The sequence below is a fragment of the Dermacentor variabilis genome, chromosome 4 (assembly GCF_050947875.1).
Source record: "Dermacentor variabilis isolate Ectoservices chromosome 4, ASM5094787v1, whole genome shotgun sequence".
Lineage (NCBI taxonomy): Eukaryota > Metazoa > Arthropoda > Arachnida > Ixodida > Ixodidae > Dermacentor > Dermacentor variabilis.
In genome coordinates this window covers 127,878,079-127,893,181 of record NC_134571.1, presented here as the reverse complement: position 1 = coordinate 127,893,181, position 15,103 = coordinate 127,878,079, and the positions used below count along the sequence as shown (strand labels likewise).

At 48.3% G+C, this 15,103-nt stretch overlaps 1 protein-coding gene across 2 annotated transcripts in view; it reads left to right on the top strand.

The window, feature by feature from the left end:
• Positions 1-15,103, top strand: part of LOC142579757 (vesicular glutamate transporter 1-like) — a 231,426-nt gene that overhangs the window by 162,808 nt on the left and 53,515 nt on the right. For both annotated transcript variants that reach the window (XM_075690304.1, XM_075690303.1), the window contains exon 3: positions 10,885-11,164. In XM_075690304.1, coding sequence (XP_075546419.1) covers positions 10,885-11,164 — 280 coding nt within the window. The remainder of the gene's footprint in view (positions 1-10,884; positions 11,165-15,103) is intronic.

Genomic DNA, 15,103 nt, shown 5'->3' with positions numbered 1-15,103 from the left:
GAAATAACAGTAGGGGCAGCACAACTGCACGCAAAGCACAATGTGCTTTGGCGTGCACATTGGTGTGGCTGTCACTTTCACGTTGACTACTGCTTTTTCGTGTGAAGCTGGACAGTGGCTACCCGAATGAGCATTTTGGGCTCCGCATAGTTATTCAGGGTTAACAACTGTATTTGCATTCAGATTTTCCAGCATTTCAGCACGTTTCCATGCCAATACTTATATTGAGCACGATCTGTGCAGGACGTTGCTTTTTCAGAATTGGGCTTCCATTAAAAGGAATATGTCACCAAATGAACTGCTTATTTATTTGAGAGGTCACGGCAGAATGCTTGGCTGCTGCGAACCCACCGGCAATATTTTGGTAGCCCTAATAAGGGCTGTTCTTTCATTAAAAAGAAGCCATTATGCTTCATCGAGTGGCTCAATGCCGGACAGCTCGCAGTCGGAGTCGCTTTCTTCACTGTCACCTTCACCCAGTTGGATGATGATGGGTTGCACGTGGTCACTTCCAGATGTATCAAGCCTGAACTTTGCCTTCAGGTCCATCACATGGTGAAGTTTTTTCCTCCAGTCTTCCACCGTTACGTGCTTGATTTTTTCCCTCAAGCAGTCTTTGACCGTGGACAGCTTGACGCCTCTGTTGTCCTCAGCTATGCCACTTTTTTACCTTTGCCCACACGAGCTCGATAGGATTAAATTTGCAGTGGTATGGTAGGAGCCCGAGTACGATGCAATCGGCCCTTTCAGCTGCATTGTCTACGATGTAGCTCAGAAGTGTGGCTTTACAGATGCTACCAACTCAAGCAGCTGCTTTTTAACCACCCTTTCGCTGTAGGTGATGTTTTTGCTTTTGAGTCACTCCTGTATTTTTTCCTTCTTCCAAGCTGTTGACGGCAATTTCTCTTCTCGCCAGGAATGGTAAGATGCATTAGCCAAAACAATGACGCTACCAGCAGGCAACTTCTGCAGAACGTCGTTAAGCCATCCCTCGAAGTGATTGCCGTCCATTTCTTCGTGGTAGCCGCTTGTTTTTTGGCCTCAGAATATATCTAAGCAGCCGTTGACGAAGCCATCCTTGCTGCCAATGTGCGTCACAATCAGGCGCTGGCCTTTTCCAGAAGGTTGTTCCAGACCCATTGACAGGACATTTGCTCGAGCGTATAGGTGTCTGCGCTTCTGCACCACGATGTCTGTCCACACGATCAACCCAGTGTGTACCGCCGTCACCCATGTCTCGTCCAGGAAAAAGATCTTTTGGCCTTCTGCCCGTAGCGCTCCACGTCACGAAGGTAGCGATTCTGCCATTCAGCGATGTCATCCCGTTCGGTCAGCAACGAATTGCCTCTCCTCTTCTCGTGCTTGAATCAGATCTCAACAAGCAGGCGATGCACAGTACACCGCTTCAGTGATGGGAGATCCATTGTTGCGTGTGTCAAGGTATGTGTGGCTGGCAAGAGGTCTGGACCCCACTTCATGCAGAGTCAGAGACGAGGAGAGCTTTCTCGGTGAAGAATTCTTTATATAATGTTGACATGTTGTCGTTATCAGGAGAGAGACCAACAGAGCAGCTGCAAGCTGCTCAAATAACACCCCTCAGTCCACAGATTCACCAGACAGTCCCTAAGGACAAAACAAGGTCGAGAGAGAGAGGGTCTGGGCAGCTTCTGTGGTCCTAACGCCACTCTCGTTGGCCGGCACATCCTCAAACCGCGCTGCAGCGTCGGGCCGATCTGGCGGTCGGTCAGAATGGTGCGCCGGGGAAGTTTTATGGCCCGCATAGGACAAAGGGAACCAACTGTAAGGCACAGGGTCGAAACACAGCCTTCCTTTGGAAACCATCCCAAACACAGTGGGAGTCGTTTGTGGTGCAGGCACTGCTGGACAAAGGAGGGGGGGTTGTGTTGCTGCCGGCACGGGGAGGGGCCGAATAGCAGTCCGTGGTCCGGTGGCCGCTTCCGTTGTGGATGCAGTGCAGCCACGGGGAAACCCGAGCCGTGCACGTAGTCGTGTGCCTGAAGCAGGGACCATGCGGGGACGAATGCTGCCTCCATAGTCGACACACCATAGCACTGGCCTTCCGTCAGACAAATCCCAGGGCACAAACATAACACCATATACGCTTCGAGAACTCGTTAGTGATCTTCTCAACCGTCCGTATCTCGTTGTGGCAAAAGAAATCGTGCACACGACCTCGGTGTGCACAACGTGTCATACTTCGTGCTGCATCTTCTTTTCTCCGCATTTCGTGGGCACTTTCGCGAGGGCGTCGACAGTTTGCCACCCGAAATATGTGAAGCTTTGACCTCCCTCCTAACCTTGAACACTGTGCTTTCGCTGACACCGAGCATCTTGAGTTTGTAATGGTTGCGATAAATGCATTGTTTTATATAAGTACTTGTTCAATGGCAACTGATTCATTTGAAGCTCGGAACAGGAGTAGTAAATGTGCCGTGTACATGCAAACAAGCACAAAAGCCAGAGCTGCTCTTTCTACTTTTGTCACTTGCATGAAGCAAAAGAGCAGACGACGGGCAGCGTTGTGGAAGGCAAGGGGTTATTTTTCGGTCGCGATCCGGCATGTGCTGTAGCACGAGAGCTCCACTAAACCAGTTATCAAAATACAAAAGTCTTTATTTATACCTAGAATTGCGCGTTTCAGAAGCATGATTTTTTTAGTGGAATTATTTTAGTCACGAAGGCAATCGGACATCGCGCTTTGGTCATCTGGGCGGGGCCTCCCCTTTTTTCTAAAGTTGTATCCGACTATAGTCGTTCCTTCTGTGCCTGCATTCTTTAAGTTCTGCTACAATCCTCGAATCATATATTGACCATACCAGTTGTGTTGCCATCTTCATGCTTTGTTAAAATATGCATATGGCTTTTTATCAAAAAATGCAAATTGTCAAGAATCAAAATGAAGTATCTAGTTTTCACACATTATATGCTTATCATGCTGAGCCACTGGTGTTGGCACTAACAGTGTGTACTCAGACACTAACAAGAAACAAGCAGCTGAATTTCTTGCACATGCAAGGCGCTCACATCTCTCAGTATAAGAATGTATACTTTGCTTAATCTAGAAATACGCCTCAGGATTTCTGCTGTTTACACCAATGTCCCCATGACAAAAATGAAGAGTGCCCGAAATTTGCGTTCATGAGAACAGTGCATCCGTGCTTCCACATTTCACGACAGCGCGCATGTACTCATGTAACTTTAAAGCTGTTCCTTATATTGCCCTCAGCGACTATAAATACCTTCACAGCACAGAAATAACTTCTGAAAAACACACAAGATACGTGAACGAGGCAGAAAGGGCCGGAACCAAAACTCGCCCGCAACTCTTATGCACTGTTCACTTCAGAACATGTGCATATTGCATGAAACGAACACTTATACGCCTAGCACCACTGCGACACATTGCACGTATATATCACAGTACACTTACGCTTCTTAAAAGTAAGAACGCTAGCGCTCGAACATTCTGTACGTGTTCGCGGTCACCAATGCGCATCGCAGCCGGCAAAACAGCTCACACGAAGCAAGACACAAACAGCACATTACGATTGCCTGCAATGAAACGACAATGAAGCTCATCGCTACACATCGTGTCATCACTTCTGAAACACAAACCAGCACTGCACAAACGTGCAATCTTCGTATCGATGAAGCGCGCACACACAACACCCACGAACACTATATGCTGATGTGGGCGATCGCAAATCTTTTCTTTTTGGCGCGTACCGAACTAGTGTCATGCTTAGAATGCAGGTTTGTGCGATGGCCTTCACGTTTGTAATGCACATGCAAAAAAACGGCCTAAAACACACGAAATCGGCGGCTTCATTCCTTCCGATCCTCGCGTAAACACAACACACATCCGTCTGTTTCCTTTGGCGATCGCACGTACTGAAGACTGTCAGAAAGAGTACAGCTGCTTGTTGACTTAAGACAAAGAGCTTTGCAGGTGCTGAATAGCTCTTGCAATCATCACAATAAACCACACAAAAAACAAACTGCCGCTGCAGCCTAGGGGTCTAGGCCTTGCGCCCCGCTTCGCTTCGAACCAGCGCCATGTTTGTGCGGACACCGCACGGAGGCAAAAGTTCACGACCGCCTCTCATGACGTCACGTCGGCCATTATTGGCGGACCGCTGGCTTGCGGTGCGGCGTGCGGCCATGGGCGGTTTGAGCGTAAATCGGCCCTAAGGGAACAAGTCTCTCGGGAGAGCCGCAAATCCCTGGCGGCGTTCCTTTGCTCCGCTCGGACGTCGGGCGTCTTTGTTTAACACGTTCACGGCTTCGTCGGGGGTCAAAGCTACAGCCCATCCCGTTTTCTTTCGGCTGCCGCACGCCGCTTCTTTTTCTGGCGGAGTGGCCCCGCGTACCCTCCAGTTTCCCCAGGGCGTTCCCATTGTATTGGAGAGAGAGAAAACGGGCGGAGATGCGCTCCCGTAACGGGATGAAAGCGGCGAGAAGCGCGAGGCGGCACGGGGCGAAGCAGCACTAACCGAGATGAGCTCTTCGCGGGCTCCCTTAATGCCTCGTTGAAGAATTACTCCGGAGACCTTCGAAAGCGCCTCTCCGTTATTCGCCGCGTTCTCTTTTCCGCGAAGAATGCAGTCCGGCGGCTGCTGGCTCGCGCGCTGGCTGTCTGGTTTCCTTAATTTCCCTAGACTCTTTTCCCGAGCATCGAAAAAGGAGAAGACCGTGCGATTTCGGGGCTCACCACACCGCGATGTTTATGGGCCATCTAACGAAAACTGAATGTTGCGCTACAGCACCGCCTTGTAGTTTCCGTACTTTGTATGGCTGGAAAATTATGCAGATTCCCCTGTCGTTCCCTAAACGTGGGAGACGCCCGCTACGCGCTAGGCGCGTCCTGCAGTACCGCAATAAAGTTTTCCAGTCCAGTCCAGTGGCTCATTCCTAGCCTCGGATATTGGCCGAGAATCGGGTAGCACGCCGTAAAGAAGAAAAAGAAAAAGGGAGAATGACTCTGTTAAAATTAAAACAAGGAGACTGAAGAGAATAAATTTTAGTAAAGATGAAGAATAACTCATGTGCCAGTTCTTAATTTTCTTTTGTTTTCAGCTGTTTCTTGGGAGCATTGTCATTCTATATATCTCTCTCTCTTTCTATGTCTTTCTTTCCGCATTGGGACCTTTTTTCTTTCTTTTTTCTCCCCATCCCTACAGCAAAGACGCCTTGTCCTCCTCCTGGCGACAGTTGCCATCCAGCCCGTCCTTTCTTTATTATTGGCGTTTTGTGGTTTCGCACCGAACGTTATTAACGGCAATAATTAGCACTCGAGTCACCTTGCCTAAAGCCTGAAGCGGCAACCGCATGCGCAGCTGTGCGGCCGTGTTCCCCACGTGGCGTCAGCGCCTCTGCAGTTCATGCCTGTGCCGTGTTCATGCTGCGAAACAACACCGAACGCAGTTTCAAGCTGTAGCCTTCATTTATTCGTGGCTAGAGCGCGCGTATACGTATACCATCACCGTCGTTGTTCCCTGCATGCATAAGTGCGCGCGCGTGTCAGCACGCGCGTGCAGTGCTAATGCATCCGCTGCTTTCCGACGTGCATTTAACAGTGTGGACGACGCACACGACGTTCGCTCGTAGTCAAAGCAATCGAGATGACAGCGAACGGCGTCGCTCGCCCTTAATTTGGAAAACTCGCTATGCGATAACTGCCACTCAACTATTTATCAAGCGCGCACGACTCGGAAGGACGTTTCGGTGCCTTGCGGGCATGCATTTGAATAATTGCGGCAGCGTCAGACCCGTTATGTTGAAATGCCAGAAGTTGCAGACTCTTTGCACCTATGCACAATTGTCCGAAATACACTGGCGCAGCAACGTCGTGCTTTAAAAAGAAAAACAAGCATGCAGTTTAGTTTTTTTTGTTCTTTAGCTCCATAATTTATCATCTGTATAAACCGTCCTAGTTTGAACAGCTTTCGTGCGTCTCTTTGCATTTGCGACGTGTCGCAACCGATACGCACGCTTGGCGCCCGACTTTAAATATCTAGACGGCCCTGGCGGCGTCATTCTTAATGCAGGGAGGCAATATTACCGCGTCGGCCGCCATCCTCGCTGTTGACCGCATCTTTCCTGCTAGCATATTAGATGCAAGGAAGAAAAATGCGCCGACATAAGGCTTGCATCTTTAAGTAAACGTGGACCACCTCGACGGCATTGTTTCTTTCTTTTGTTGTTGTTGTTGTTGATGATTTTTCGTAAGTCAGAAGCTTTAGTCCAGAATCTTGAGGCCCTAGCTAGCACCGGCCGTGGCAGTTCGCATTTTAATATGCGCAGAAACCTTGCAAACTTCTGGCAAGGTTTCTGGCAAAGCGCGAAAATTGCGGACATCACGTATACGGAACGAACGCTTCTCCCTTCGCGCTTAAATTTCAACCTGAGGCTACGTTGTTCGTGAGATTATTATACAGATCTGACGGCAAAAGAGGCTTAATTCGCTTTAAAATACCCGCATTGTCTTCAGAAAAATATAACTTCTTTTCCTTAACTCCTGGAGCACACGCTGTGAGAAAAGTTGGGCACGTGCGAAATCAGAACCACTGTATTCAGACAGACTGAACTTACTGCATTGCACAATCATCTCATTTTTTTTTCTTCTTTCTATTTCAGGCATAGTTCAATAAATTCGGGAACATTGAATTCGGGGCGTGTTTCTTAACGAATAGATTAGAGAACTGCCTGAACGAATAAATACATTGGCGAATGCGATAGTCCATTACTACTTCACTCCATCAATAGATTGGCTGATCTTACCTGACACGTGCGCGGGGTAAGATATTGACTTTTCTTTCTTTTCTAGTGTTTTTTTTTAGGTTTCAGTGTAGGTATCAGTGCAACGTACAACTGCCAGAAGCCAAAGGGACGCCTTGATGTTTCTCATTTTCTTTTTCACTCAATAAATTAACTGTTCACGTCCTTTTATTTTAAATAATTTCTCAGTGATTCCGCACTTAACGCTTTAGGACTCCCCGGAGAGAAATAGTATAATCGACGCAGATTTTCTTTTCTCTATCACTTTACTTTTTTTCATCTTTATTCATTGATTCCAGCTTACCAGTTCATTTTCTCGGTAAACCGATGGAGCGCAGGCTAAAGGCGTTAGCCCTTTATCCTGCTCCCTTCCTCAAGAGAAAGAAATAATAAAATAACCTTGCCGGCAAACTACCATGCTATACAAAAAAGAAGCAATAATTAAACCAGCACAAGAGCGACCACAATAGGTGACTAAGTGGGAACATCGGTAGGCAGCAAAAGTTCCAGATTGGGTACTTCGATTACGACTAGTACATCCCATGTGGCTATACTCAGTGGCTTTGGCGCTTTGCCGCTGAGCACTAGATCCAGGGTTCGATTCTCTGTCACGGCGGCCACTATTTCGGCGAGAGCGAAATTCAAACAAAGCTCGGGCCCTTAGATTTATAGAGAGAGAGAGAGAGAGAGAGAGAGAGCAGACGGTTTAATGAAAGCAAAGCCGAAGAGGTTGACCGGAGAAGCTTCTCTCTGGTGTTCCACTCCACATGGGAGTGAAGGGAGAGGGACAACAATAGGAAAGCAGGGGAGAATGACGAGGATCGGTGACTGAATAATACAATGATGTCAGCAACTGCCATCCGATGGTGTACTTGATCAGTGCCCGTAACAAGCACACAAGAAGACACACGCTGTATACACACAATTCACCTATGCGCATGACGCTGAATGTTTACACGTAAATGTACAGAAACGTGCGTATGCATATTTACATGTGTCATAGCTTAAAATAAACCAATGCATAGATATGGACGACAAAGATCACATCAACTAATCACAGCCGCATTCCCATTCCAGCCTTACTTTAAAAAAAATATCCATTTTTGATGCGTAGTGAGAACCCTAGGTGATCGAAATTAGCCCAGAGCTTTCCAGAACGGCGTCCCTCGTAGCTCAACAGGTTGTGAACTTGAAGGAGTTCACGTGAAGCTCTTGAGAAGGTTTTTTTCTTTTTTTCTCTCTCTCTTTCTCTCTCTCTTATTTATTTATTTATTTATTAAGAGCGAGAGCTCTACTCCTCGAGGTACAACTCCCAAGGTGAATCTTGGCGCTCGTTTGACCTTCAGCCGCCGGGGCGCCAGTGTGAATGTGTTACGTCACGCCACGTGATCCGCTGCGGAAAGACGTCACAGCTGCGCTCGCTCGAGCCTCGCCGCTGAGTACCACGTGACTAGGCGAGGGTTTAACAGCTGCTTCGCCGGTGCTTTGTGGCTCACTCTCGCCATGGACGAAGCACGCGCCGGCGCGAGCGCGTCAACTCTTCGCCGCATGCGCGAGGCTGAGTCTGAGCACCCTGCCGATACAGCTCGCCGGGTAGTAGCACTGAAGAACCTCGTCTAACCCTGCTTGAAAGAGCTTTCGCTCGTATAGCTAGGTTCAAGCGACGTTGAACCGCAGCCGCTTTTTCTGTGTACTTGTTTGTTGTTGTTGTTTTTTTGCGTCGTCTTAGCAAAGGCTCTCATGGCCACAATGTTTCTCTGGCACATTAAACCCCATCAATGAATCAATCAGTCAATAAGACGACGTCACCCAGGCAGCCAGCGTTACGAAACAGCGCCGGCCACAGCCAACCGCCGAGAAAACAATCTCCGTTCCGAAAGCTTTCGCCGCTGGCTCCGCGGCTATACGAGAGAAGGCAGGACACAAAGCCAATCGACGACGCGCCACTGTGACCAGCGCACACGCGCAGTGGCAGCAACGAAGACAAACGCCGGTTGCGCGCTCAATAACCGAGGCCCTTCGCGAGGAATGGAGCGAGGCACGCGAGATGTGTGCCCTGTTTCGGTAAGAGCTCGCCCCCGTTGCCGGGCAAACACGGTGCAGCTGGAATCCGTAGCGGGTGGCTCAGCGCTCCGATCCCTGGGATATTTCGGCTCGAGCTTCGGCCACTGCGGGCCCCGAGAAAATGTGCTCCCCTCCGGAGGCTTGTCAAAGAGAGTTCCGTTCGGGACGCCGCCGCCTCAAGTATTTATGTCATGCGGTGACTCCATGTATATAACGACGCGACTTCGGCCTCTCGACGAACGACATTGCGCTGGTACTGAATTCGTATAGTCATCGCGACACAGTTCGCTTTTACCGAGCTAAGCAATTATTAGTTGGGTATCTAGGTATCCCTGCAACGTCCAAGGTTATTTGTGATGGCACGGCTCTTTGCAAGATCGTGCTCGAAGGCTCCGAAACGAAGAAAATAGGGGAAAAAAATAATGTTCGCTAGTTTGCGTGTGTTTGAACCAAGAACTCCATGGCTGTAGAGAGAATGATTCGCACTACTCCGCGATCGGTTTTTTTTATCATTAGTATACGGGAGTGAAACCAATCTAGAAAGGAACAAAAGAACTAAAAGAAGTGAGAGTAACTTCAAACACATCAACCCAGAAATCAGGCAATCCACGCATTTGATTGGAACATTCACTCCGGCAGCTATTCTTGAGCTGCATACAACCACTGGTTACATTGTATAGTTTTACTTTCCTATACACTGTAATCATACTTAGACCCTTAAGGATGTTTTTTTTTTTTTTTGTCGCACTGGTAACACCCTTACCGTTATGGTCTTACAAAAATTTAGAAAGAACGACAACGGAGCTCTAACTTGACGTGCGACGACAAATGACGTGGTTGAAACAATGTAATCCTTCTGACAGCCTTGGGCGCACAGAAATATCCGATAGGAGAGTTTCATATCTCCCCCTCTGAAATTCTCTTGTCGGATATTTCTGTGCGCCCAAGGCTTTCAGAATGATTACATAGTTTTCAACCACGTATTCTGTCATCGCACGTCTTGTTAGAGCTTTGTTGTAGGCCTCTAAAGATGTTTGTAAGGCCCTAAAGGTAAGCGTGTTGCAGTGCGACAAGAAAACGCCCTTAAGGGTGTAAACATCTTCGCACTCTATACATAAAATAGCTTCAACAGGTCATGTTTAAAATATAATAAAAATATTACACCAGTCTTGTTATTTAAATTTAACGTGAAATGTCTTGCGACATTATCTTACGTGACCCATCAAGCGCAGAGTGTAGGAGAGTATTAGGCCACTCCATGGGGACTTCCAGGATTCATGAGGCCACGATGTAGGTTTTCTCAGTGATCGCCCCCGAGTTTCCGCTTACCTGAAGCACACACAGCCCATGTGCCTCCGTCCAAGCCTATGTATGCGGTCCGAAGAAAAATGTGCGACCGTCGCAGTCACTCCTGTATGTCCTGAGGTGTGCATATATGCATGATTCGCCCCCGATTCACGCATGTGACGTTCCAGAGAACTACGAACTTCAACGCGTCACCGAAAAACCCGAACCGCCACTCAAAACGAATTAGCCCACTTGTAGGGGCGCAATGCGACAACACTTGCTGAGAAGTGCACAGTGGCGTTTAAGACGAATCTTGAGCATTGCTTACATAAACAGTGGCTTTGTTTGTATGTTTTTTGTAGTTTTTTTTCTTGAATAAGAGAGTGGGGGGGAGAGGGCTTGCATTTCAGGGGAGAAGCTTAGCGCAGTCATTGGCTCGATGCAGCTGACTCATTTTTTTTTCTTGCGAGCTAAACTACAGATACTTCTCATACTGTAGATATGAACTAAAAAGTGACCCAGGGACCTTGTTGTTTTTGTTTGTTTGTTTGTTTGTTTGTTTGTTTGTTTGTTTGTTTGTTTGTTTGTTTGTTTGTTTGTTTGTTTGTTTGTTTGTTTGTTTGTTTGTTTGTTTGTTTGTTTGTTGCGAGCTGGGTACTAGAAGGTTCCGCGATACACGGGGCACGTAGGGCTGACGTCGGGTGTCCTGAGCGCGCGTTCGTTTCCGCTGCGCAGGCGCCTGAAAAAACAGGAGGACGAGAAGGGCTTCATGAAGCATGACGAGCTGCAGGAGGAGTACTACGAGAGCACGGGGGTCGTGCCCGGCGGAGAGCCGGGCGCCGAAGGCGGCAAAAGCTGGCGCCGGCTGCTGGAGCCCAACTGCCCGTGCTGCGACATCTCGAAGCGACTCACTGTGGCCCTGCTCAGCTCCATAGGGTTCCTCATCTCTTTCGGTATCCGCTGCAACATGGGCGTCGCCATCGTCAAGATGACTGCGAACAACTCGGACACAATGGTAAGCAAAAAAATCGTTGCAGTAAATTATTCCGCAGTAGCTTGGAGGCAGCATGCAGCGCCAAAAGCAGGACCCACCCACGGCAAGAGTACAGTGTCTGATAATCGCTCCTTTTTAATGTGAAGCTTTTTAAAGCGAAGCTTTCTTTGCCACTTCCTTCGACTTTCCGCTGCTACTGCTGCTGCTGTGGTCTTGCACGCCGCTAACGCTGGCCACGTCGCGACATGGTTGAGACGTGGCCATGTCACAAAAAAACACAGAAGGCATGCGCTGTCGGTGTGTTGTTTCATGCCATTTGTTTATGAGCTGTTAGTCTCAAAATTTCGAGGAATAACTTCGTACAGAATGATAGACAAGATATGAGCCACGTGGAGGGCCTGCGCGGTTCTGGTTCAGAATGGTTACTTGCCAAGCGACGCCCGCGGCGTCGACACCGGGTTTTCTGCGACACTGGGCCCTTAGCGCTATGGCGTCAGTACATGGCAGGAGTGTGGCACAAAGGAAAGACGACCCGGGGAGCTCGTGTCACCACTTTCGCCGCGTCGCATTGGATGCCGTAAAGAGGCGTCATCCCAACAAATGAATTGCAGGAGCTGCCGCGCTCGTCTGCGTGCCCACCCGCAACAGCGACGATAGTAGAGGGAGGAGGTGGGGAGAGCGTTAGCGAGGGAACAGATAGAAAGAGAGGGAGGAGGCAGTCATGTGAGCTACAACGCTACAACCCAGAATGGCGCCGAAGCGTGCACTTAGTGCCGAGGAGACGAAGGCTCGCATAAAGCGTCGAGCGACGCAGGCAAGGTAACGTTTCACCTCATGTCACGACTCTCGTATGCCGTCATTAGTATCGCCGCCAAATAACGTCAATGAACGCAAACAGCAGACAAGGCTTCGCTCACATTGATTCACACAGTGCGTGGGATCTGCATGTTTTTGTCAATGTACTCTCGTATTAGTACAAACTGCGCCACAAGGCGGGACACAAGAGAAGACAGGGAAATCGCTCGTCTGTTCATTATTTTTGTGCCGTCTTGTAAAGCAGTTTGTACAACTGCATCTGTACAAATTCACCCAGCTATTAAGTCTATTACTCTATTCCCGTCTTAGTTCTGTCTCTAGGGTCGTTACCTTCAAGTTCCCAGAGGTCCCAACCAGCCCAAATTTCGACACGCTTCTGAACAGTAGCACATTTTGTTGACTCAGCAAGCGTTAACTATACGGTTATGTTGGGAATGCGCGGAGGTATAACTCAAAACTGTAAGAGATAAACAAAACAAAAAAAGACGCACGGCGAGACGGACGAAAGCCGTAGCCCACCTCAAACAACGCCCTGCCAACACCTTCCCGCTCTTTTTTCTTCATTGCACGTGACTGCAAACACCGCGCTCTTTCACTCTCGCATTTCTTTTTTCTTGTCCTTTTTAGGTCTTCCCGTGACACCCTTTACAGAGTCGTGTGTCATCATTTCCCCACTATCTTACTTCACTAGAACACAGAACCACCGCTCTCTATACAGGCCTTGTGCACGAAGTAACTCTGTCCTAACCGTTCGCAAGTTACTGAGAGAGAGAGAGAGAGAGAGAGAGAGAGAGAGAGAGAGAGAGAGAGAGAGATTGGGGAAGGGGGAAGCTTAGTGCATACATTGCAGTCGCCCCGCCGTTGCGACACAGCGACGGCGTATCACGACAGGGATGGATCTCTTTTGCGGCAAAAGACACCACAACGACTAAAGTAAGCTTGCGCGAGCAGAGTATACGCGTCGGTTGGATAGTTGACTGATTGTTCGTCGGTGTAATGGACCAGGACACTGTATACCCGCCATGGTGACGTTGTGGCTATGGCGTTGCACTGCCAAGCCCGAGGGCGCGTAATCAATCAAAACCTGGCCTCTGCGGCCACATTTCGATGGAGGCTAAGCGCAAAAGCGCCGGTGTGGTGTGCGTTGTGTGCCCGTCAAAGAATTTCAGCTGGTCAAAATTAATCAGGAGACCCCCACTAAGGTGCGTCTCATAGTTATATCGGGTTTTGGCGCGTGAAACCCGAGAATTTAATTTTATAGTTTAGTGGGCGTCGCCACCGCTGGGAGGCGGCTCTCAAAAGTTCGGAGCTGGAATACCAGCTCTGGGCCGTCCGGCAAGTCGAAGATGTGCCGCCCGAGTCCAAGGACTTCGAGCCGCCACCTGAGGCCACCACAGTCAAAACTGCCGGACCATTCTATTTAATACAGTTTATTTTCTTCTTATTTTTTAACAGAACACTGCGGGAACCAGCCAATAAATCGGATCGTAAGATTTGACAAGTACAGTAACGAAACTTTGAGGCCGATAACGTGAAACCAAACGAATATCCGCGAATTTAGCCAATACGTATGCGGATTGAAAATAATTATAAATAATGATTTCTGCAAAAGAAAACTATAATTAAAACCGTAGAAAACTTAGCATGCGATCCTTCTAGTCTCGATAAAAAAAAAATCCAAAATGGCTTCAGAAAGTTGAAAACGACATCTCGTGACACGATCTTCAACCACACTGGTTAGAAATCGTTGTGTTCCACTACTGTTCTATCGTAGCATGCGACCAAAAAAGAAAGAAAGAGAACTAGAGATGTGAGAGTATGCAAAACATTTAATACGAATCGAATAGTCTTTGCTATTCAATACGTGTTCAATTCGCGAACTTACTATTTAAAATTGGCGAATAGTCGTTTCTGTTTGAATATAAGGGATAGCAAATTAAGAACACAACACTTATTGTATTCTTGAGAGAGAGAAAAAAAGTCCAATATTTGATTCAATATTCCAACGTCGTCCTTTTTTCTGATACTCGTGTTCCATTCGGAAATTTTACTCCAACACCTCCCGAAAACGTTCTGCCAGGACCCATCTCACGGTGAATGTCGACGCAATGCGATCAGCATTGCAGCAATGTAACTTACACACCGCATTGTCAACGCCGAAACGTGTATGCAGCCGGGTTCCTCTCTCGCGCTCCCCACTGACCTCGCTGCGCCATCTAGTGGCGTGGCGTAGGAATCGTACCCTCACTACGCGTGGGTTCGAGACAGACAGACAGACAGACAGACAGACAGACAGTGCGTAAAGTACCCTAAGAGTGCTAATCGCATTAAAGATGTTTCACCAGCGGCGTCATATTCGTAAAACTGCACTGAACTCCCCACACGCCAGGAAGAGTTGAAACTACGTGAAAAGTTGCCCGTTAATTCTTACTAAACACAGCGTCACATGATGTTGCCTTCAAGTCTGCTGCTACCAGCTATAGGTCCAACATGCACGTCCCAAACGTAAATGAATACTTAAGGAAAATTACGGCAGAACACATCTCACGATGCCTGTCGATCGACGGTAACACGATTAGCATTGGAGCAATGTAGTGACACCGCATTTCTGAAGTCATCTTTATTCAACATCAGTAGTAGTCATTCTGAGACTTCCGTTGCTTCGGTTATACGTAACATACTCCGGTGTCATCCCACTTTGCTATGACGCTCAATTTCCAAGGCCGCCCATGATCATGGCGGCATGGCGGAGACCGTACGACGCCGACGCCGTATGGACGATGGCACGACGTAGAAGAAATGGCGCCGATGTCCAGACTGGCAAAGGCGTTATGACGACGACGGCAAAACAGGAATGAGATGACGATTGTTAAATGATGACGGTGGCATAACGATGACATGGGGACAAATGAGATGATGATGATGAGTGTACGACGTCGATGGTGTGAGGAGGACAGTATGGCAATCGGATGACGAAGCTGTAATCACGACGATGGCACGACCACGACGGCATGAGAACGCTGGCTTAATTACGATTCAGTGACGAAAGCATGATTACGATAGAATGACTACGAAAGAATGCCGTCGATGGATCGACGAAGGCGCTATTGCAGACAACAGCGTGACGACTGTGTGGCGACGGTG